General features: G+C 37.8%; 1 protein-coding gene across 6 annotated transcripts in view; it reads right to left on the reverse strand.

Annotated features, from left to right (window-relative positions):
- The window catches only part of PRKD1 (protein kinase D1), a 455,022-nt gene that overhangs the window by 315,964 nt on the left and 116,876 nt on the right, over positions 1-22,182 (reverse strand). For 2 of the 6 annotated variants that reach the window (XM_059914026.1, XM_059914025.1), the window contains exon 1: positions 14,115-14,610. The exons of the other annotated variants lie outside the window; for them this stretch is intronic. In XM_059914026.1, the coding sequence (XP_059770009.1) occupies positions 14,115-14,372 (258 nt within the window). In that variant the 5' untranslated portion in view covers positions 14,373-14,610. Of the gene's footprint in view, positions 1-14,114; positions 14,611-22,182 lie in introns of those variants that run through there. 6 annotated transcript variants of the gene reach the window in all.

Genomic DNA, 22,182 nt, shown 5'->3' on the forward strand with positions numbered 1-22,182 from the left:
TTAAAAAACCAATGATTTGAATAATAATTATGGATCAAAAGTAGAAATGAGGACTTCTAGAAAGCAAATAGATCAGATATAACTAAAGACTTAAATTTGCATACAGACTGATCACACAGTTCTGCTTCTAGAAACTTCACCAGTAAATAATGGGACAAATCTTTATTTCAAATCAGTCAGTGCCAGGCACTATTCTAGATCCCTGGGATGTAACAAAGGAGAAACAGGCAAAGATGGCTGCCTGTATGGTGTTTACACTCTCATGTGATTTACTCAATCTTATTCAATTTACTCAATAAAGATGTTCCTGAACCTTTGTGTGTAAATCAAAGTTTTATCAATCAAAACATATTTTAAATTATCAAAGACAGCTCTACAGTATTGAATAAACAATGCAATTGCTTCTTTTGCAAATGAAAAGACTTTTGGAGAAAAATGGACATGTCAAGATGACACTCACACTTAGGTCTTTAAGAACCTCTTCTCTGTATTTCAGGTATCTAAAGAACATTACAGAGAACTGTAAGAGCAAGCTAGGATGAAATTTTAATCTTTAAGAAATTATCCTATGGAAATTTTATAGGACTGTGTATTTTTCAAACTGCTTTTTATAAGATCAAAGTGAATTTGGATATACAGAGAAAATATCAGGCCAGTTGTTACAAAAGAAAACAGGAAAAAGGAAAGTGTTCTTTTTTTAAATTTTATTATTTGTTCATTGTGAATTTGCTAGATATATTCCATATGTAGTCTACCCAATGATGGATTTAAGTGTTGGCTATTAAATATAACAGTTTATTCTGCATCTTGCTGCTTGCTTCACTTGATTTTTCTCTCTAAAAGCAGAGCAAAAACCCCAAAACCCTATGCATTTGTACTTTTCAAATTGAAGAAAGCAAAGAATCACTATAATTCTAAAATAAAAACTATAATCTAAATATTAATCTTAGGAATATTAACAGACAATATTAAAATATTAAAAGACAATATTAATCTTAGGAATTTTAACAGACAAGTTCAAATATAAATGTTATATATGTAGGTGGAAAATTTCTGCCATGGCATATGCATAAAGATGTTTAAAAAAAAAACTAAAACCCAAAATTGAAAGAATCCTAAATATCCAAGAGTAGGAGACAAGTTAAACATATTGTGATAAATCCATATACCAATTCTATTCAGATATTAGAAAGTGGTGCCCTGAGTGTTCTTTTATTTACAGGGGAAAATACCAAGTTAGGAGAATCATCTTATGAGTTGTGACTAGATGGTCAGGCAAGGCCCTGAGAGAGGGCCAACATTCAATCACATACTTAATATCTCTAAGAATAATGTAGCCTTAAGAGCCTTAAGAAAAAAATATGAAAATGCAGTTATTCCATTAGGTTCAAAGCTCTTTAGTGTAGATAGAAAAGGGATTCATTTATCTTAGGACTTAAAGTGATTCAAAATCCAATCAAATGATCAATCTGGATAGGAATTTGAGACTTTTCAGCACTCAGAAGTAATACATAAATTGAATCCAGGGATGGGATACATGATTACCCCCATTCTTGAAGTAATGGAATCACAGACAGAAACAGGATTCCACGGAACTGACCTACACTTCCAGAAAGAATCCAATCTCCATCCCAGCTAAAAGCACTGGTGTTTATGCAACCTTAACCAAGCCAAGAAGACAACTGCAGAATTTATATGGGGAGGGAACTCCACAAACTGTGTGGAATCACATAATTATTTCACAGGTGGAAAAACATCTTTCAAAAATGGGAATATTTGAAATTAAATATAGAAAAGTTTGAGAGTCAAAACCATCATATTAATACTTTTGTACATATTATATAAATATAATTAAGGAATTAATTTTAATTTTGGCTTATGTATATGGCAATGGAACATTTAAGAACTTAAATTTTACCATATTTGCATATTTATAAGTTTCATTTATAAAATGTATAAGAATTACTTAAGAAGATATAAAGGTTTATCAAGCAGGTGATTGCAGTATTTAAAGAAAATAGAATATATTAAATTTACAAATGCATTTTGAAATGTTTGAAAGTATCTAAATAATTGTATTTGCAAAGGATACTAATTCTTCAAATGTCCTTAAATGTGATTGTTAAAATCTACTAGACTTAAAAAATTAAACTATTTATAAATTGCACTAGAAAGATTAAGACTAACATCTGAATCTGTAACTTTAATACCTTGAATATTAAATTCTAAAACCAAAGTAAATATCTGAATAGCCTTTCTTCACACAAAAATTACCCCCAAGGGCACTGAACATTTTATATTTAAAATCTGACACAGAAAGACAGTATCGAATGAAAAGAGAAAAAGAACTATATGCAAGTTATGATGAGCATATTCATTTATAGAATGAATAGAGCTCCCTTTTGGGGATTTATCTGAATTTCTCGCCTTTTCTCCAGCGAATGTGGTATATTAGTTTCCTATTACTTCTGTAATAAACTACCACAAACTTAGCAGCTTTAAAAAACACAAATTTATTCTCTCACACTTCTGTACATCGAAGTACAAAATCAGTTTCACTGAGTTAAAGCCAAGGTATCGTTCCTTCTGGAAGCTCTAGGGGAGAATCATCTTTCCTGCCTTTTTCAGCTTCTAGCTTCAGCTGTACTGGTTCACGACTCCTTTCTTGAATCAACTCCAGTTACTGCTGTCACATCTCCTCCTACTACTATCATCTGACTCCTCCTGTTTCCCCCTCATAGTGATCCCAGCATTCCTTGGCTCTTGGCCCATTTCTTCCATCTTCAAAGTCAGCAAAAGGGGATCCAATCCCTCTCATACTTGTAATCTCTCCTGCTTTTCGGTCTCACCTGTCTGACCTAACCTGGAAGATTCACCACTTTTAAGGGCTCATATGATGGGACTGGGCCTACCCAGTGAATCCAGGATACTCTCCTCAACTCATAGTTCTTAACTTAATCACATCTGCGAAGTCCCTTTTGCCGTACCTTTTGCAGGTTCCAGGGATTAAGACGTGGACATCTTTGAGGGTCACTATTCAGCCTATTATATGTGGTAATTTTATAATTTTCAAAGTAAAAGAAAAACAATTATTTAATTGAAGTATAAAATTATAATATTCCACGTGGGGAAAATTCTAAACAGAAATGATTATACAAAATCAAGTTCCTTTTCAAGTGGTTTTAGACCCCACTGACTTGCATTATTTTCAACACTATAATTTCTGAATTTAAAATTCTTAATATTACTTCAACAGTATATTCATCAATAGAAATCAAGCATAGAAGAACAGCTATAACTCATATATTTGCTTCTTCCAGGCTACGCCTGTGAACATCTTAAGAAAACATGAGCTACAGCCTACACATTGTTATTGTGGGACAATATAATTTCCAAAGAAATTATCTCCCTTATTCGCTTTATTGTTTTTTTAAATATAAGACAAGTTTTCTAAGTAATCAAGGATATTTGTGTGCAATTTCTCTCCTTTTTGGCTAACCGCATTATATTTTCTGCAGACCAGAGAATACAGTAAAGTACACCTTGAAACTATGATAATGTTATCCCTCTGCATGTAAGTCAGCGTACTCTACCTTTGTGATGGTTGCCAAGGGTGCTGGAGCTTCAAGGCAGGCCTTTCTATTTACTTACTTGAATTAATAAGGGTAGTAGGAACTACCAGAATAAGTACAATTATTTGCTGCTTGAAACAAAAAACATACATAAGTATGACAGTATCTTGATTTACATTGATTGGTGGGAAAAAATAGAGCTCAAATTACTTTAGATACTATATTCAAAGTCAGATCTAATTAACTGGTTTATGAAATCAATTCTAAATGTTGGCTGTCTTCATCTTTAAGTTATACAGAAACTTTTGGTCAAAGGGGATAATATTCTAATCACAGTAAGGTTTTTGTTTTGTTTTTAGCTTAAGATTCCATTTAGAAAAATTACTCAATGTCACATGGTTAATATACATAATCTGGTGACTCCACGAAATAAATTCTAAGTGTAAGTTTTGCTTTTATATTTAAATATACAAGGACATTTGGCCAAAAGTCAATAAAATGTCCTAAGTAAGGTTTTTCTTTGTTGTTTGTTTTTAACTTAAAATTCCACAGTTTTTATCAGTAAACATACAATGTAAAAGAATTCTTGGAAAACAGACACGACTGGGACTATCCCAGACAAGTGGGCATCTGGTCACTGTATTTAACTCCACTAATTAGTCCATCCTCACTCTATGTTCACTTTTGCTCCCCATTCTTCCCAAAGAATTGAATAAAAGCAAAGATCATGCAAGATCTAGTCTTTCGTTCTTTGCAAATCTATGCAAGCTACAGGATGTATTTAAATACTCTAAAAATCTACATCCCAGGTGACAAGAGCTCATGCCACATGAGTAGAAGGAAATAGCATGTGTCAAAGGGAAGGGCACAGAACCCTGCCGTCTGGAGAGAACTCTAAAGCTAAGCAAGTTTTTCTCAGCACTGATCGTTGGTAGAGGAGAGCCAGGCGTGAGTGATCCACCTCACTACTCCTCGAACAACAACTGATGCCATGCCCTCCTAGCTCAAGACAGGTTATCTGAAGATAAGGCTTACAAGAACAGTAAGTACTCCACTAGGAGACATCTGGTAAATTCAGATTTCTAGTACAGCTGGACAGCTCTGCTCCCTGTCAGCCAAGAGACTATCAGCGAGTCATATCAAAAGATAATTCTCTACGTAACCTGTCCATTGTACTAAAGCTCCAAAGTGCCAAATATATCAGAAAGAGGCAATATTTCAGGTACCTTTCTAATCTATTAGGGCTGAGTAACTACTTTACTATAGGCTTCCCAATGGTCCTTCAGGGCAGGAACCCTGGGGATATAACTGAGTTATGATAATACTTTAAATCAAATCATGTCTACCTATATATACAACTACGTTTTTGTAAAAACAGTGCAATTAGTCTCCATGGTAAGTGTTGGCCTTAGCCCTGTACACAGACAATGCAAAGGAACACAAGACAATTCACAATCCAGATTGGTTAGCACTACTAAAGTGGAAAGAAAAATTCCACATGGCTTGTAATTGATTATGCACAAGTGAGACTAAGTTCACCTTAGGGTGGGGACTAATTTATAACTGACCAAAAATAAGCAAACAAATACATAAAATTTATAAAAATAGGAAACATATTTGCAAAGCATAATCCTTAGCATATGCATACAGGCAATCCAAATACTTCTCAAATGAAAAGCAACCACTGACAGGCACTTTTCTTAAGACCCTTAATTATTTTCTCAAAATCTGCTCAGAATCAATATACTATTCAAGAAGAAATGATTCACTGATTTTCACGGGTACCTAAAATTCTTTAAATACACTAGTCTTGAGCCACACTAATCAATACACGTTCTTAACATAATCACTTCTTCCAAAACACCTCTGTGTCCATATTTCCTTGGAAGGAAGTGTTGTGAACCAACCCAGGAAATGTATTCACATAAGGTAATTAACTTCTCTGGATAAATAACAGTGGTGTCTGGAAATTTAAAGATGGGTGACGACTGGCTGAAAGCAAATACCAAACCAGATCCTGCCGCACAGATATTTATTTTAAAAAAACCCAACATATTAACAAGTAGATACATTACAGTTCATGTGACTCCTCAAGGGTGATGCATGTCTCTAAAATACTTTCGGCGATCACCTATCTCTAATGGCCCTAATATCCCCAGTGAGAGTCCATATTTAATGTCCCTTATGCTAATTATCAATACCTGGGGTAGGTATCTTGCCACAGATGAAAGAAGCCGTGCAGTGGTGGCCTCCAACGTAGTTAGAATTCCAGCTGACCGCTAACTGGGATGTGAATCCGGCATAAGGGAAGTCTTCCAGATTAAGGAATAATTTAAACTAACAGAAATAATACCACACTGTCAAAGCTGAAGTGTTTTTAAGTAAATTTCACCCAACATAAGGGAGTTTAACATTTCCCCTCCCCCTCAATTTGATAATTCCAAACTCTGTATATAGACCTATGGCCCTCCCAGCCCTCCTTGTTCTTAGGGTTACCTACAGTGAATGGCAGAAAGAATTGGATGGTTTTGCTTTTTACTTAGCAGCTATGTGATCTGGGGTGAACGATTTAACCTCTCTGACCCTTATTTAGCTCCCTCATCCTTAAAATGGAGAGAAAATGACCATCACAAAGGGCTACTGGGAAAATCAGACGCGACAAACGCAAAGAAGCCAAGACACAGACAGGCACACGGAGTCACTGACAGGAAGGTGTTGCTCTGTAGGCTCCCCTTTGCAGGTCACTGTTACCATGAGGCCCGAGAAGCTTGGGCCCAAGGCTCCCAGGACTAGCTCCTCCTGAAACTCTCACAGTCAAATCCTTGTGGGGTTGCTCTCTGAACCTCTCGTCTGTGGCACTCTGAAAACCTCCCAAGTGGACCAACTCTGTTTGTAAAAAGCCACTTCCATACCTCTCCCGATTGCTATGCAGGCTTTGCTTGGTGGGACCATACGTGCTAATTCAATCCATAAGAGGTCAGAGCTCTACTGTCATTCTCCTTCACTGCCCGAAGGTGCCACTAGTCTCAAAATCCCACCGGCCTCGCCCACGGTAGCCTGCTCAAGTCTACTCAGCCACCATGGATTCAAAGCCATCACCAAAGCTTCACTGCCACCCCTCCTGTCCCCACTACTCCCCTCAACTCTTTTCCGCTTTTAACAATGGTGAAAGCCACAGCTGCTTGCGGCTCATATTTTCATTCTCACATTCATACTTTTCATTCATTTCATAACATATATGTGAAAAAAAAAGTGGCTGCTGACAGGGAGAGAGGCATTCAGAAATTTTTGAAATTGTAAGTAAATTCAAGAAATTCCTCATCAATCAGTGGCCTAGTCAGAATAAAATCCAGTGAAGCAGTGAAGCAGTGAAGGGTACATACCTTTTTTTCTTTTCAGTAAAATAAGTTGGACAAAATTTGTGCATGATTACATATTTAAAAATCTAATCTTCATATTTGCCAACACTGCTTAGCTGCTGTATCAAGTGTCTAGCTTTAGCCAAATAAAACCTTTTTGCAACTTTGGAGGAAACTTCTATATAGGAAATTATAAATTTGGACCGGCATAATTGTGTCTCAATATGTGAGATTTTTACCCCAACTCTTACTTTTATAACTATATAAACTGTATGATATTCCATAATGGCCATAGTGGCCATGTAATTAAAGGCTTTATTTATTTAATTATCTATTTTCTGTGAGAGTAGAAGGACAGAATAAGAAACAGCGTAATGTGGGTTTCTCTGCTGCCAAGCAACGTCAAGTGGTGCTGTCATTATCGATTTTTAATGGTACAAAAATATTTGTTTGACAGTACCAGAGGAATTCCTGGGAGAAATTTCACATATTCTTGTAGAAAATGTGAAAAGAATTTTTAATATCTGTGAGCAAAATAACCATTTTCTCTGTATCTAAACGTTATCAGAAGAAAGAGAAAAATTGATGCATTTTTTTTCTTATTGTTCTTACATATTCCAACACCAAGGAAAGATTTAAGAAACTGAAATCTCATTTTCAAAACCTCTCTAGAATAATACTGGGGAAATTAAAAGATGAGCACTATCTTTAAAAACACCCTGTATTTTCAACCTCTATTTTCACATTTGGGTTTACAGCTTTCAGATGAACCAAGGTGACTATCAGAGGTCAGAGGTCAAAAGCATTAGCTATCCTCAACACACAGAAACAACACAAACAAATATAAAAATAAAATAAAGAATTCTCATGTTATGATCAACTCCAATGGAACTGCATTTTATTCACTTCTAATCCAATCTGAGTCCAGCCTTTGTTATCTTGATTATACTAGTTTCTCACTATAGCTTGAGAGCTTATTCAATGATTCCAATCTAATACAAACACACACACACCACACACACACACACACACACACAGACACACACACACACACACACAGGTTTCATGTAATTATCCATTCCACTTTTCTTCTTTGAAAGATGGATGAATAATTACTGATTGTTGTTGTCTTAAAGGTTTTTTAATGGAGCATGGACTCCATGAGTGTTAAGTGGTAGTTAGTGAAAAGATCTGGAAAAAGACTTGTGATTGGCTTTGCCAAACTGTTGTCTCAATTGTTTCCCAGTAAAATCGCCTCTCATCCCAATATAACACTTCTGCGTGTGCACAACCATGTTATATTAGATATTCATCAGATGCAACAGTTTAACAAATAAGCTCTATATGCTAGCACCACAGCAAAATGTGATCTCCATAAGTCATTTCCAAGTGCCTTCCTCCTCACATCAAGGGTTGATCTGCAAAGGAACTTTTGATTTCAGTCCTGAGGACCATGTTTGAGAATCATTACGTTGCCAAATGTTGCACCATTACCTATTTTATTTCCCTTTTTTTATCAAATGAAATATCATTGGAATGCCACTTGAAACTGAAAAGCAATTAAATCAACTTCTTGTCAAAAATAATAAAATGCAATAAAAGGATGTTTTACTTCATCAACATATGTGTTTTTCATTTAGCAATAATCAAATTACTCCTTGAGGAATTCTGAGAGGTTGAATTTCAGAGGCAGTATCAAAATGCAACCACTCCTACGATTTGCTCTATTATAGAGGGCAGAAGAAAAAGTGTTACCTTGACCTTACAGCTATATTGCTTTTTAATACAATTTTAATTTTATATTGAGATAAGAATGAGATAATAGAATATACATTTCTTTGTTAACAAAACAGTATGCTAATTCATAAAGCCTCACATATCAATAATCCTATTTATTATTCACCTATCTACCAGGCAGTATATTTAATCCTTTACACATATTATCTTTAATCTTCAAAGTAATCTTAGATAAGTGACAACCATACATTCATAGGATTATAAATTTGTTTGTATTGTCTAGTAAGGTCATTAAAAGTCATTTTTGGGGAGGGTGGGAGGGAGGGGATAAAGGGATATATGTCTACATATAGCTGATTGACTTTGTTATACAGCAGAAACCAACACAACATTGTAAAGCAATTATAATCCAATAGATGTTAAAAAAAAAGTCATTTATGCAAAAATAGTGAAGACCTACATACAATCATCTTGTCAAAAAAAAAGCGTAATAATAATTGGCAAAATAAAGTTTTAAATCTCCCTTAATAATTATGACAGGAGTCCGGTGACATAGAGCAATGCAGTCATGAAGTATCGGACAAATTTTCAAACTTCATTAATAGTTTTCCAGCTCCACTCCCTACTCTCAACCTCCACTCTCACATACACACACACTATAGTTGCTGCAGAAAATTCCTTCAAATTTATCTTAATCCTGGATCTAAAGGTCTAAAGTAATTCACATATTTGTCCAATTCTTCCCAGCCCTAAGTCTGGAAGGCTTACTCAAATGGTATTTCCTTGGGAAAACTGTTAAATAGTATATACCGATAAGAAAAGGTTTTTAGTTCTGTGTATTGATAGAAAAATCATAAAGCAGAGTTTCTCTTTTGGATTATGAGATATATAACAAGGCCCCACTTTTTGCAGCCTACAATGCAAAATAAAAAACAATACTTCAGCATCTGGAGGCTATGAATAATTAGGCTTTCAAAATTATGTTTCAAAACACAGATATTTAGATAATATACTACAGATGTACGTATATATTAGATATATATTACATAGGCATTACTTGTATATCAAAATATAATCCTATTATTAACTAAACTTGAAAACAAAATTTTAGATATACAGTATTAAAGCATTATATTACTTTAAGAATCGCTTAATGAACTGACACATTCTATACTTCATCATTAAATCAGAAATCAATAAACATATAATGATGACAAATATAAAATATAAATAAAAAAATATACCTAAGACCCAAACACCTATTAGCTTAAAAGGATTTTGTTGGTCCACATATGCTGGCCTCATCAAGCAGCTAATTACTTCCAGTTTCCTCAATCTGTGTAGAAGTAGAATAGCTAAAATTAACAATAAAAATTAAAGTGACACTACAAGTGTTAAAAAAACAATTTACAATTAAGAAAGCAAAACACCTATAAGCAGAGCACAGCTGCTCTCAAACCAAGGCACTAACCTTTGTTATTCCTTTAGTGAGCTATCTTCTATAAAATCTCACTCTTTAGTTTCTTTGGTCAGATAAATGACTACACAAAGTGAAACTATGCCAGGAGTCTTATAGATGTTATTACTCCATTTAAGTAAATTCAAAAGGGAAATATGAGTCGTCTTTCTAATAAGATAACAGGCAAAATGAATGGACAGTCATATTAATTGCATCCCACATCCTTAAATTAATACTGCTTGTTTTAAAAACGTGTGTCTATGTGTGTGTGTGTGTGTGTGTGTGTGTGTATGTGTGTGTGTGTGTAGACACATAGATGATGTACTATGAAACTAAAGTAATTCTTCCTTTGGAATACTGTTCCTTATTTTAAAACAATTCCTTCTTAGTCTATATATTCAAGGTTCTTTTGATAGTAGAAAGTAACAATGTTTCAAAGTGAAGTCAACTACTGTTATTATTTCTTTTTTACCCTCCAGAAAATAATAATCATGTATACTATCTAACATGATACATGTCTTTACATACAACCAGCCTTCAAGGTTACATGCTTGCAAAGTAAAGAAATAAGCATAATATAAATAAAACCTTAAGCTAATATTTAAAAAAAGAAGGAATTAGTTCTATCTCTATATTCATAAATTGTTACATACAGAAATGCAACACTAGATTTTTCATCTAAACTAAAATCTTTTTTAAAATAACTGAATCACTTTTCTATATACATGAAACTAACACAATATTGTAAATCAACTATACTACAATATAAAATAAAAATTAAACTTAAAAAAAATTTTTTTAATTAAAAAAATTCTTTAGCTATATAATTCAGTACATACCTGGGGTACATTTATCTTAAAATAAGAATATTTTTGATCAATTACCATCAAAAATTTTCAAGTACAATCATATGTCTGCCACTTTTCAAACCTATATAATTAAAAAGAAAACTATACTCTAAATTCTAAATAATAACAATAATAACTTAAAGATTGTTTCTCAGGGACAGGACTTCTCTTATTTAGCTCTGTACACCTCAAGCACTCATCCCACAGAAAATGTCCCGCGGATGTTGCTGATATAAACTGAACGTCAGCTAATACTTCCAAAGATTTAAGCTAGTCTGATCTCTGTTACTATTTAGAAAACTCTCAAACATATCATATGAAAACCCTCTTAACACGCTGTAACACAGTGAATGTGGAGGGCTCAGAAAATCTGGAGAATTCTGCTGTCAGCTCAACATGACTCCATTCTACATAGTAAATTATAAATGACTTCAAACTCCCAGCACTCTCCTAAAACATCCATTTCCTTCCCTCTCTCCCTTCCTCTCTCCCTTTTTCTCTCCTGTCATCCTTCCTCAGAGTTAGTATCTTGAAAAAGTACTTCAAGAGAACCTGAAATGAAGGACAAAGAACCTTCTCCTACTTCCTTAACTCCACATTGACCCCTCCTCCATTTCTACTGTCACAAAACAAAGTGATCTCTGCTATCCTGTGATGGATACTCAGCCCTCTTAATCTTGTTGGGGCCATAATTGTATCTCAAGATAGATGACAGAAGACAGATAAATAGATGAAAATTTTCCTATTTAGACCCACAATCCAGTAAATACTTATTTACAGTATCCTGTACATAAATAACTGTCAAATCCACATCTCTAAATCTAACTATCCCTTTGCCATAACCTTAAAAAAAAGTGTAAGTGAGATCTTTATTCCGGCTATCCCAAGCAGTCAAACGTTTCAAACTCTTCGAGACAGAACTACTAGAGTAAATATAGAAGGAACGGGTTCCCCCTATATCTCAGTCACCACGGCTGATGATTTTCCTTTTCCAGTATTTCTCCAGGTCTCTCCCCAAGAGCTTTGGCTCAGGACTCCATTAGCTCATGAACTCCAATTTTCCTTCTGCCACAAAATTCTTGGCATTCTAAAACATATTCCACACAGCAAATCCATCTTTCAGATGTCCTTGGTTTGATATCTCTATGTAGACGATTACAGAGACTCCTAGTAATCTGAGTTCATCTTAGTTGCAAGGCCTTTTCACAGTTTTACTTTCTCTAAATATCCTAGCCACTACCCTCAGGTCCACTGTGTTCCACAGGTGCTTGCTGCCTCTCTCCTCTCCACGCATATCACCCCCTCCATATAACATCCCTCTTGGTAGCTACTGAGATAAGAATTCGCTCTCTAATCAATTTCCAGTCGTAAACCTCTTGAACCATACATGTTTCTCCCCATCCTAAACTCCATCAAGGTGTGTGTATATGTATGTGCGTGTGTGTGTGTTTTAAAGCTGGTCAAAAACAGTCTGTCCATATTAACTTAATATTACCTGTAACTCTATCACTTGCTTTCAATTAAAATTCTGTACAATTACACTAGCTTTTTAAAGAAATTTTAATTTACCTTGCTTATATGCTTATTCAGTATCGTCCTTTAACTAACTGGATTGCACCCCAGGGAAAATTGTTGTAGACTACAACTGCCATTAAGGGAAGGCTTTCAGTGCCTAGGAGAATGCTCCTTTTCACCTGCAACAGACACTCCACGATACTGATGATGATAAGTCATACAATATGACTTGTAGCAGAATTAGACAAAATTTGTCTAATTTTTGTGGAAGTTGCAAAAAATTAAGAGTAACATGTATTACAAAATGTCACTATGTTCAATAAACAAAAATTCCTGGCACTCAGTGTTACCTTAGTCTGGCCTCCAGAACTTTCACAACTTTTAGATTAGTGATTTTTTCCCTGGGGCTTTTCCTAATATTCCTGTGCTCAGTGCCACAATTTGCAACAGGCAGGTTTAGCAAATTCTGTTCCAAATAGTTTAAAGAAAGCTTTCATGATTATTCAAGTGATCTTTATAAGGCAAGTACTAGTCAGTCCTCCAGAGGTTGAAATTCAGCACCTTTAGAGACCTCTGTCTCCACCCCTAAACACTTGCTGTTTATACTAAGAAGACTGGCGCCATGGCCCCCTTTCCTTTATACTCTTATCACCCCCTTCCATGCAATGTCCCTCTGGATGGCTACAGACACAACCTGAAATTCGGAATTGCACTATAAACATTGGTGGGCGGGCTAGGTCTCCTCTTCGGGTGGCCTGGTCCAGGATAATGGCCCTTTTTCAACCCTGCCTTTGGTGGCCGCTGTCCAGAGTCCCACAGCCTCAAACTTAAGGGCACAGCCAGCCTCGGGTGCTCCTGGACAGTACCCCTACCATCTATATATCTGTGTCCCCACTTCAAAGCTCCACTATCAGCACCCTAGGAATCAAAATCAAGAAGGCTGCAACTTTCAGATTTATCGTTGAAAAATTTGCTCCCATGTTCACATAAGGTTGGGAATAAAAGACCACAAGGAGGTGGGTAGCTGTGGTCTGGTCAGTTGTTTTCACAGCTGGCCGAGTCAATCACTCTCTCTTCAAAGCTTATTTGACAGGTGAGAAATTCCTCCTCTCCAGATCATTCCAGGAACTCCTCAGCATCAATCTGAGCTGGGAGAGGGGCCTGAAGGGGAAGGGAGTGGTGCTGAAATCGTGCTGAGCGTGTCCCCGGGGGAACTCTAGTGCAGGAAGGATTCCGGCGCCAGGAATGTGCTGGTCCAGGGTGCAGAAGGAAGAGAGGGGAGAGCCGGGAAGTCTTAAGGGGAAGGGAGAGGCGCGACCCGAAAAGAGCAAGATACCTGGGAATGTCCTGAAAGGGATGGGAATGGGTGAGGAGGATGCAGACTGTAGAGAAATCGGGAATATAAGAGGATGGGGCAAGGGGAGAACTGGACAACAGGGAGCGCAGTGCCTCAGATGCGGGCGTCCAACCTCGGCGGGTGCCAGACCCTACCAGCGCGCCGGCGAGGCTGGCTCCCGGCCGAGCCCCCGGAGCCGGAAAGTTGGCGCGGCGAGGGGGCGGCCGGGCTGGCAGCGCCCCCTGCGCGGCTGGGAGGCGCCGGGCTCGGAGCCGCGCGGCGCCTTACCTTCTGGTCGACGATGGAGCAAGCCATCTCGCGGACGTGCGCCAGGCTGTAGTCCCCGGACGAGTCCTGCAGCAGCAGCACCGGCTCGCGGCTCAGACCGATCTGTAGATGGAACGAGATGCCCCCGGCCGGGGCCGCGACGGGAGCCAGGAACGGCGTGGGCCCCGGCCCCGACCCCGGGACCAGCGCGGCCGCCGCCGCCGCCGCCGCCACGGGCAGCAGCGGGCTGGGCGGCCGCAGGACCGGAGGGGCGCTCATCGCTCGGCCGGGCGCGCCGAGGGCCGCGAGTCCGAACAGCCGAAAAGTTTTGCTGCCGCCGAGCCGGGAGCTTCTTTCTTCAGGAGTCGAGGCGGAAAATAAAAACTTTCCGGAAAAGTCCCCGCGCGGGGGGAGGGCGAGGGGATGAGGATCAGGAGGGGAGGGGGTGGAGGGAAAATGGCCGAGGCGGGAGGATTGCGCCGCCGGGAGCGCGGGCGGCGCGCGGGGGAGGCGCCGCCGCGCGGAGGAGCAGCAGCCGCGGCGCGCGCGGAGGGACGGGGCGGCGGGTCAGCGAGGCCAGGGCGCCGGGCGGGGGCGGGGAAGGGGGCGCGAGGGGCGGGGAAGGGGAACTGGGGGCGGGCACTGCGGAGCCACCACCCGGCAGGCGCCGGAGCCGCAAGAGCCGCGGCCGTGCGGCCGCAGTGGCCGCAGGGTTCCTGGTCGCCGCCCCCTCCGCCCGAGGTTCCCGGGGCCTAAGCCTCCCCAGGCCGGGGCAGGACCGAGCGGCAGGGCCCGGGGCCGCCTCCGCGGGCGTGGTCAGACCCTCCCCTCCCGGGCTCCGCTCTCCGCTGGCCCGGCTGCCCGACTGCCGACGGAGGGGACGGGGCGCACCTCCTGCGACCCGCTGCCCCGGACCGCGAGCTTCACGGTCCCCAGAGTCCCCGCCACCTCTTCCAAATGTCCGAGGACTACGCACTTCTACCAGTGAGGTGACCTGTGCTGGACCCAAGAATGCCCAGCCCTGCGGCTCTCCGTGGGTCTTACCTTCGGAGTGTCGAGGGAGGATGAAAATAGAGGTTCCTTGGAAACCCACGTACATCCCGGCTCCTTTTAGGAGCCCTTGGGTTTGTTGCCAAAGAGGGCAGGAGGCCACTCCACGGAAATGTATTTAAACCTGTCTCTACCTTTTTTGACTCTGACACACCCTGATCCCCAATCCCACACGCTCCACCGCAGCTACCAAGGCACCAGACCAAACACAAGTCACTGAAATCAGGATAAGGTATCTTTTGAAAGAGAAGGCATTGTCTACATAAAGAAAGGAGGAAGGTCTGAATGTAGCCTCTTTCCCTTTACCTTATTCTTTGTGTCTGATGTTTCTACTTCGGGAGCCTCAGAAACCGTTTTCTTTCCTTTGCCATCACTCTAAAGTCTGCTTTTTAGGAGTGATGCTCTCAGCCGCCACCGCCATCACTAGCGCCACCGTCAAAGTTGGGCACCATCTGCTTTAGTTTTGATAGCTGTTTCTTGTTGTTGCCTTTGTTGTTGTAGTTTTGGCGGGGGTGGGGAGGTGGGGGGGTGTGGTGTTTGGAGATGAACTCTAATCTTCTCTTCCCACCTGGGCGTGCTTCACACACTGCGCAGGGTGTGTAACTGTGCAGGTAGGTGCACAGGGCCTCGATCTGCTGCCTGTCACCATCTTGGAATAAGTAATTTTTTTTTTTTTCATTTTGCAGTGGGCCAGGTAAATTACGTAGCCCACTTCTCCACTTCCCTAGTCCTTCCCCTTATACAGCACAAGCACACACACACACGCGCGCGCGCAAACGAATATGCATATTTTATTTTGCACTCAGTTGCATTTTTTGTTTGTTTACAATATTTGTTTATTTATGTCTTGACCTCTGTTTCTGACCCAGGACATGACATTGCAAGGTGATTTTCTCTTTGAGCCTCGTTCCCAGGGTCAGTAATGGAGTCTTGAATGTCCCCCAAAACATGGTGTCATTCACTGCTCTAGAAGAGACCTGAATTTTTTCTCTCTGGATTTGATGGTCTGAGAAGGTCTATATGTGTGTTGGCAGCTTCCCTCCTAACTTACTTAAAAAGTGATTCGCTTCATCCATGGTAGAGAGTGTAATTTCCTTAATGTACCAGATTCAGCTAAGCTAGGAGAATAGTGGAATTATTCTTAATGCAATGAATGCCCTTTGGAATTCTCTGAGGGTTTTTTTTTTTTAATGTCAGAAAATGTATTTCATTTTCTTTTAAAGTTGGAATAAGTCAATTTTCCCACAATTTCCTATTACCAGAAAAAAAGTTTGCTGGTCAGTTTACAAGGGCCTTACAAAAAGCTAATAGTTTTGCTTGAGATTCAGGAGAAATGAAGACATTCGTGTTCTGTAGATACAGAAATGATCTATTCAGGCCTTCTTTGTGCCAGGCACTACTGGCACCAGGTGTGCAGTTGCGAGGACAGACAAGGTTCCTACCATAACAGATCATATTAAAATGAAAAAAAGGAAAACAATAAATAAGATTATTTCTGATAATAATAATTGCAGTGAATAAAAATAATACAATAGTAATGAGTGACTTGTGGAGGGCGATGGTGGAAAAAGCACAACTTTGAACTAAGGATGAGAGAAGTTTTCACTGACTTTATATTTGAGCCAAAACATGGATGACAGAAAAGGGCCAGCCTTGAGAAGATCTGGGGGAATTACACTCTAGGCATAGGAAACAGCTAGTGCAAAGAACTAACATAGGAATGTACTTGGCATTTTCAAGGCACAGGAACAGAGGGGCAAGTGCCTGAGATGAGGTCAGAGAGCTGGTAGAAGCCAGATCACAAAGGGTCTTGAAAGCCCATGGTAAAGGGTTTTCATTCTATTCTCAGTGCACTGTCCAACCACTGGAAGATTTTAAAGCGGGGAGTGATACAATTTAATTAGCATTTTAAAAAAATCACTCTCTGCCTCTGTGTGTAAGAGAAAAGAGTCAAAGCAGAGACACCAGGTAGGATATTAGCTGTTGTTCAGTCTAGAGACATTTATGGCTTGGACGACTCTGGTTGTAGTAGAGATACTAAAAAATGTAAAGATGCAGGATCTAATTTGGAGGCAGAACTGAAGGTCTTATTGATGAATCAGAGGTTTATGGGGAATGAGAGAACAGGAGAGTTGTGAAAGACTCCTAAATTTCTGAGCTATTAGCCAGATAGTGGTGCTGATGACTGAGACCGAGAAGACAAGGAGGAAGCAAGTTTGGGGAGAAATAAGATTTCTGCTTTGACCATGTTGAGTCTGAGATGCCACTAGACATTCAACTTAGAAATAACAGCTATAGTTGAATATTTGAGCCCAGAGTTCAGGAAAGAGAGGAGGGTCAGAAATACATTTGGAAATAATTAATGCAAAGATGTTTCAAACTGAGATTAGATGAGATCGCTACAGAGGAAGGGCTTAAGGCAGTCATCAGTTATATGAGACAGGAACTTAGATGTCCTGTATAGGAAGAAAGTAAGCTGTGGGACAAGAACTGCTTCTTATACTCTGATTTCTCAATAGTATGAAAGATTCTTGTAGGATGTTGGAAATAACTGAGAAGAAAGCAGGGGCAGGAGAGGGACTTCTAAAGAATTTTAATTCTGGAGAATTAGAATCACTTTTAAGAGGCTGGTAAATTACTGAATGCAAGGGAGTGAATAAAGGGAAACAAGAAGAAGAAAAAAAATCTCAGAACCACTGGAGCTCCCCCATAACAAGCAGAAAATGCCTATGGAGTTGGTTATTGCAATTTCAATAGTAGGCACCTGAGATCTGACTGTTTGCCAACTGCTCCCCATTTTTGCTGAGTGAAAAGAGAATGAACAACAGATAACACCTGAAAGAAACCTGATGTGCATCTCTGGTGACTTTGAAACTATACATAGAAAACTTGAAGGATTTGAAAGAATTCAGTGGTTTTAATCCCTTCTGGGTGTTTGAACTTTGGAAAAGAAAAAAAGGATGTAGAGAGTGAATAGCTGTTTATATAAATTATATTCATGAATTTTGGATTTTTTTTTTTACTCTTGGCTAACATTACTGGAATAATGGACTTCTGGCAGTGTCAAGGAATACCATCTTGGAAAGTAGGTTCACTACCCTAATCAAGACTCCTTGTAAACTGATTTGAGTGTGCAGAAGTATGTGGAGGTACTTACAATTTCCACAGCTGAATGTTAATCCTTTAGGATGGCCTTCAAAAGAGGGCTGGATGTTGAAATAGTTTTAGATATAAGTGCATACATTTTATTTTTCTTTGTAGCTTATAAATTAACTTAGCATTTAAATTCTCGATATAAACTAGCATTTGAAGGCACTTGGAAGTCCTACAAAAGTTTTATTTCATTTAAACCACTGCTTTCTAGACATTTTTGATCTCAGAACCCCTATCATTTGTTGCTGCTGCTGATGTTGTTTCTATCACACGGCATACCCTAACATTTCACGTGGCTAGTGTTCCACAGAACACACTTTGGGAAATGGAGTACTATACAACAAATGTAAAAGAATTTAAGTTAAAATTTGAAGGTAAAGAAAATTGCTCAGATAATTAAAAGCAGACACTTTGAAGAAGAGCATGAATGGCAAAAACAGATGCATATTTAGTGTCTAGTAGTTCACAATCAGTAATCAGAAAGAGGATTGAGAATGACCCAATTTGAATGGGAGACAGTCTGGAAGCACTATATGCTTTGTCCAGATGAAACAGACGATGGAGAAAGAAAAATGAGTAGAAAACATATGCAATTCTATGGCTGAAAGGATCCTATCTACACCTAGTACAACCATTTTACAGCCTAAAAAACTGAAGAGCAGAGAAATCATATACCAATGTGGAAACTGGAAATTTGAAAGTATGGTCCCAGAATGGCCTCCTTTTTATACAATTAATCACTGAAAGTTGGGAACATGAGGATAATGGATGGATGAGATGATGGATGGATGGATGGATGGATGATAGATGATTAACGTATATGATAACCATTTTATATTTTTTGTTTCCTTAAGAGTGTTCATAAATGATAGTCTGTAAGACCAGGTTAAATAAAGTTAATGACACAAAACTGGCACAACAGAAAAATAATATCCTAATGGAGATATCAACTATACAGTCATCTGCCAAAATATTGTTCTGCTAAAACCTGAGAATATGACAAAATGTTGCCTTGTCTTGCCGATAATTTCATGGAAAATAAAACAGAAAAGAACTGAAATTAATTTTCACCAAGAAGGAAAACTGATTTACTCTTTAAGAAAGCAAATTTCAAAAATTCAAAGAAAAAACAAATATGATATCCTAGAGTCAGAGACTCTCAAAAGGACAGGAGGCCCTCGAAGAAGCATTTAACTATAAAATTACAAATGATCTGGGTGAGCAATAAACTCAGACACCAGTGTGACTACACTTTAAGCTTTGGATGAGTACAGATCTGCAAAGAATGAACAAAAATAGACATAAACTATATGAGCAAGAGTAAATAAAAATAAAGGTTATTTTAAGCTAAAAACAACATGTACTAGCTATATGTGAGAGTGCCAAGTTTTTAAACATTCTCCGCCCCGCCCAGAAATTAACTTATAGGCAATAATTAAAATTTTCAATTTAATTTTCACTTACGCAAGGTTAAACGTTTTAATGTGCTCGTTGATCACTTGTATGTCTTCTTTTTTTGAATATTACATTCTAAGTTCCTCATACATTTTTATATTGGAATATTTGCTTTCTGCTTATTAATGAATAAGCGATTGTCATATATAAGGAATGTCTTTCCTTTGTTATATATAAAGGCAAATGCTTTTTGTCATTCATCTTTTAATTTTTTACGGGGTTATATCTTTCAAGCTGCTTTATAAGTGTCTTTTTCTGCCTTTGTTTATTTTGCTTAGAAAGGCATTCTCTAATCTGAGATCAGAAAAATATTCATCTGTAGTTTTTACTTTCCATTATTACTCTATTATTTTGCTTTTTAAGAACTTTAATCAATCTGGGAGCTGAGTACATGTACTGATTTCTAGACCTATTTTTTTCTAAAATGTCAATTGTCTCAGCTATTGGAGGACATTTTTATTTGCTTTTATATGCATCAATGGGTTAGAAAAAATAGATCCAGCTTCCAGTGTTTAGCTTAAATTTCTTTGAAGTATTTTTTAAACTACATTTCTCTAATGTTTAAAGTCACGAGTGAAGTGAACTTTAAAATTTTTTGTCCAAAATGTTGATGGTTTTACTTTTTGCACACATGCAAAATACCTACATTTACATTTCTATTTTATACTATGTTCTTTTGTTAGACTTGATTCCCTAAACATCATTCCTTCCTGGACAGTAATAACTCTGACTCTGCTGTTCTAATAAGAACTAAAATCTGCTGGCTCCAAGGTATTATAAAATGTGCTCAGGTCCCCTGTAGAAAACAGACTGAAACACTTTTTCCTTGGACTTCAGTATACTCAGAAGGCTATTGCTTAGAGTTGCCAACTCTAATTGTGCACAACAGCTTTTATTAAGTCAATCCAACTTTCAAATTCAGAAACTATTAACAGCAGCACATATATATATTTTTTAATAAAGATTCAATTTTGAGGCACATTGGTTCCAGGGATACAAACTTTTCCTCCATTCTTGTTGGATCTTACATGTTTTCATAGCCAAATATTTTCCAACTATGAATATCAAATACATCCCATCAGTTGATAATATTCCATAACCTGATTTATTCTCTTTAGTACAGGTTATTTTGTGATACTTTACATGCTATTATTCAGTACATTTTATAAAACACTGGATAAATCTTGAAAAACTAATAAGAAAGAATAAAGGAGGTACAGTTAATCCAAAGTTGCTTTTTGGGTTCCTTCCTGGAAAAAAATATTTGTTGAGCTGAAATTTCTCGTGTGTGGTTTCTGATGCTTGATTTGGAAAGTGAACTTTTTAAGGGAAAGAATTTGGCAGATTTATTTCTTCGTGACATAACCGGGAAAAATAGTTTTAATAGTTTAAGAAAAAAATAATTTGCTTTTCTTGGCTTAGAAAAATTTTAAATGGCATTATTTCTAAAATTCATTTATTGTAAAATTCATATTCCACTAGGATGAAAGTCTGCATAATTAAAATGAGGTCATTTATATGGAATTAAAGCCATATTTTATCTAATTATCATGCTGCATTTTCTTTATCAATTCTTTTCCTCAAACATATCATCCTAAAAAATCATATCATTGCAACCACAGTAAACCTTCTTACCCATACTTTACTATTTTTAAACCTAATTTACACATTTGATCTCACATACATTCAAAGTAAAAATCTCTACCTCATACAGCTCAAAGTAGAATATCTACTTCTTGAATTAAATATTAATTTTGTGTTTATTTTAAATATATAAATATATTTATATGATATTATACCTACTTTTTATACATATATTTTGTTTTGTTCAATAAGTTTGTCATCCAGACTGTCTAGGAAAATTGGAGTCCTCATAAACTGAAAAAATCATTATTTTTTAGACTTATTTCAGAATATATTCAAGAAAAGAATTACGTACTTACTCTTTTAGATAAAGGAAGAACATTCTAGAGTGCCTTAACCTTTGCACTTTGCTGCTGTGGTTGAATGCTGAAGTCGACAAGTGTAGATAATTAGATTTGAATGCTTCTTTAGTTTGTCCATGCCACAGCAGTCCTATCACTTGCAAGCACATCTTTGTCTTCTCTTTATTTTATTTCAGTACATATCCAACTACATCTAACCTTGTAAGTTGAACTTTAAAAAAATTTAGTTATTGAAATAAATTTCACTTGCTTTGGAGAAATACAACAATTTAAGTCACCTATGAGGAAGATTCATTTTAACCTTTATTTCCTTTACCAATATTTTCTTTGCTTTTATATAAAATTTTAAATACTTCGTAATTAAATGATGAATGGATTTACATGGTTTTAATTTATGATATATCACCTGCATCTTTTCAAAAAACAACGAAGCCATATCAATGATTAGAAACATTTTTATTAAAACAAAGTAGCGCAAATATCTC

The sequence above is a fragment of the Balaenoptera ricei genome, chromosome 2, assembly GCF_028023285.1.
Source record: "Balaenoptera ricei isolate mBalRic1 chromosome 2, mBalRic1.hap2, whole genome shotgun sequence".
Lineage (NCBI taxonomy): Eukaryota > Metazoa > Chordata > Mammalia > Artiodactyla > Balaenopteridae > Balaenoptera > Balaenoptera ricei.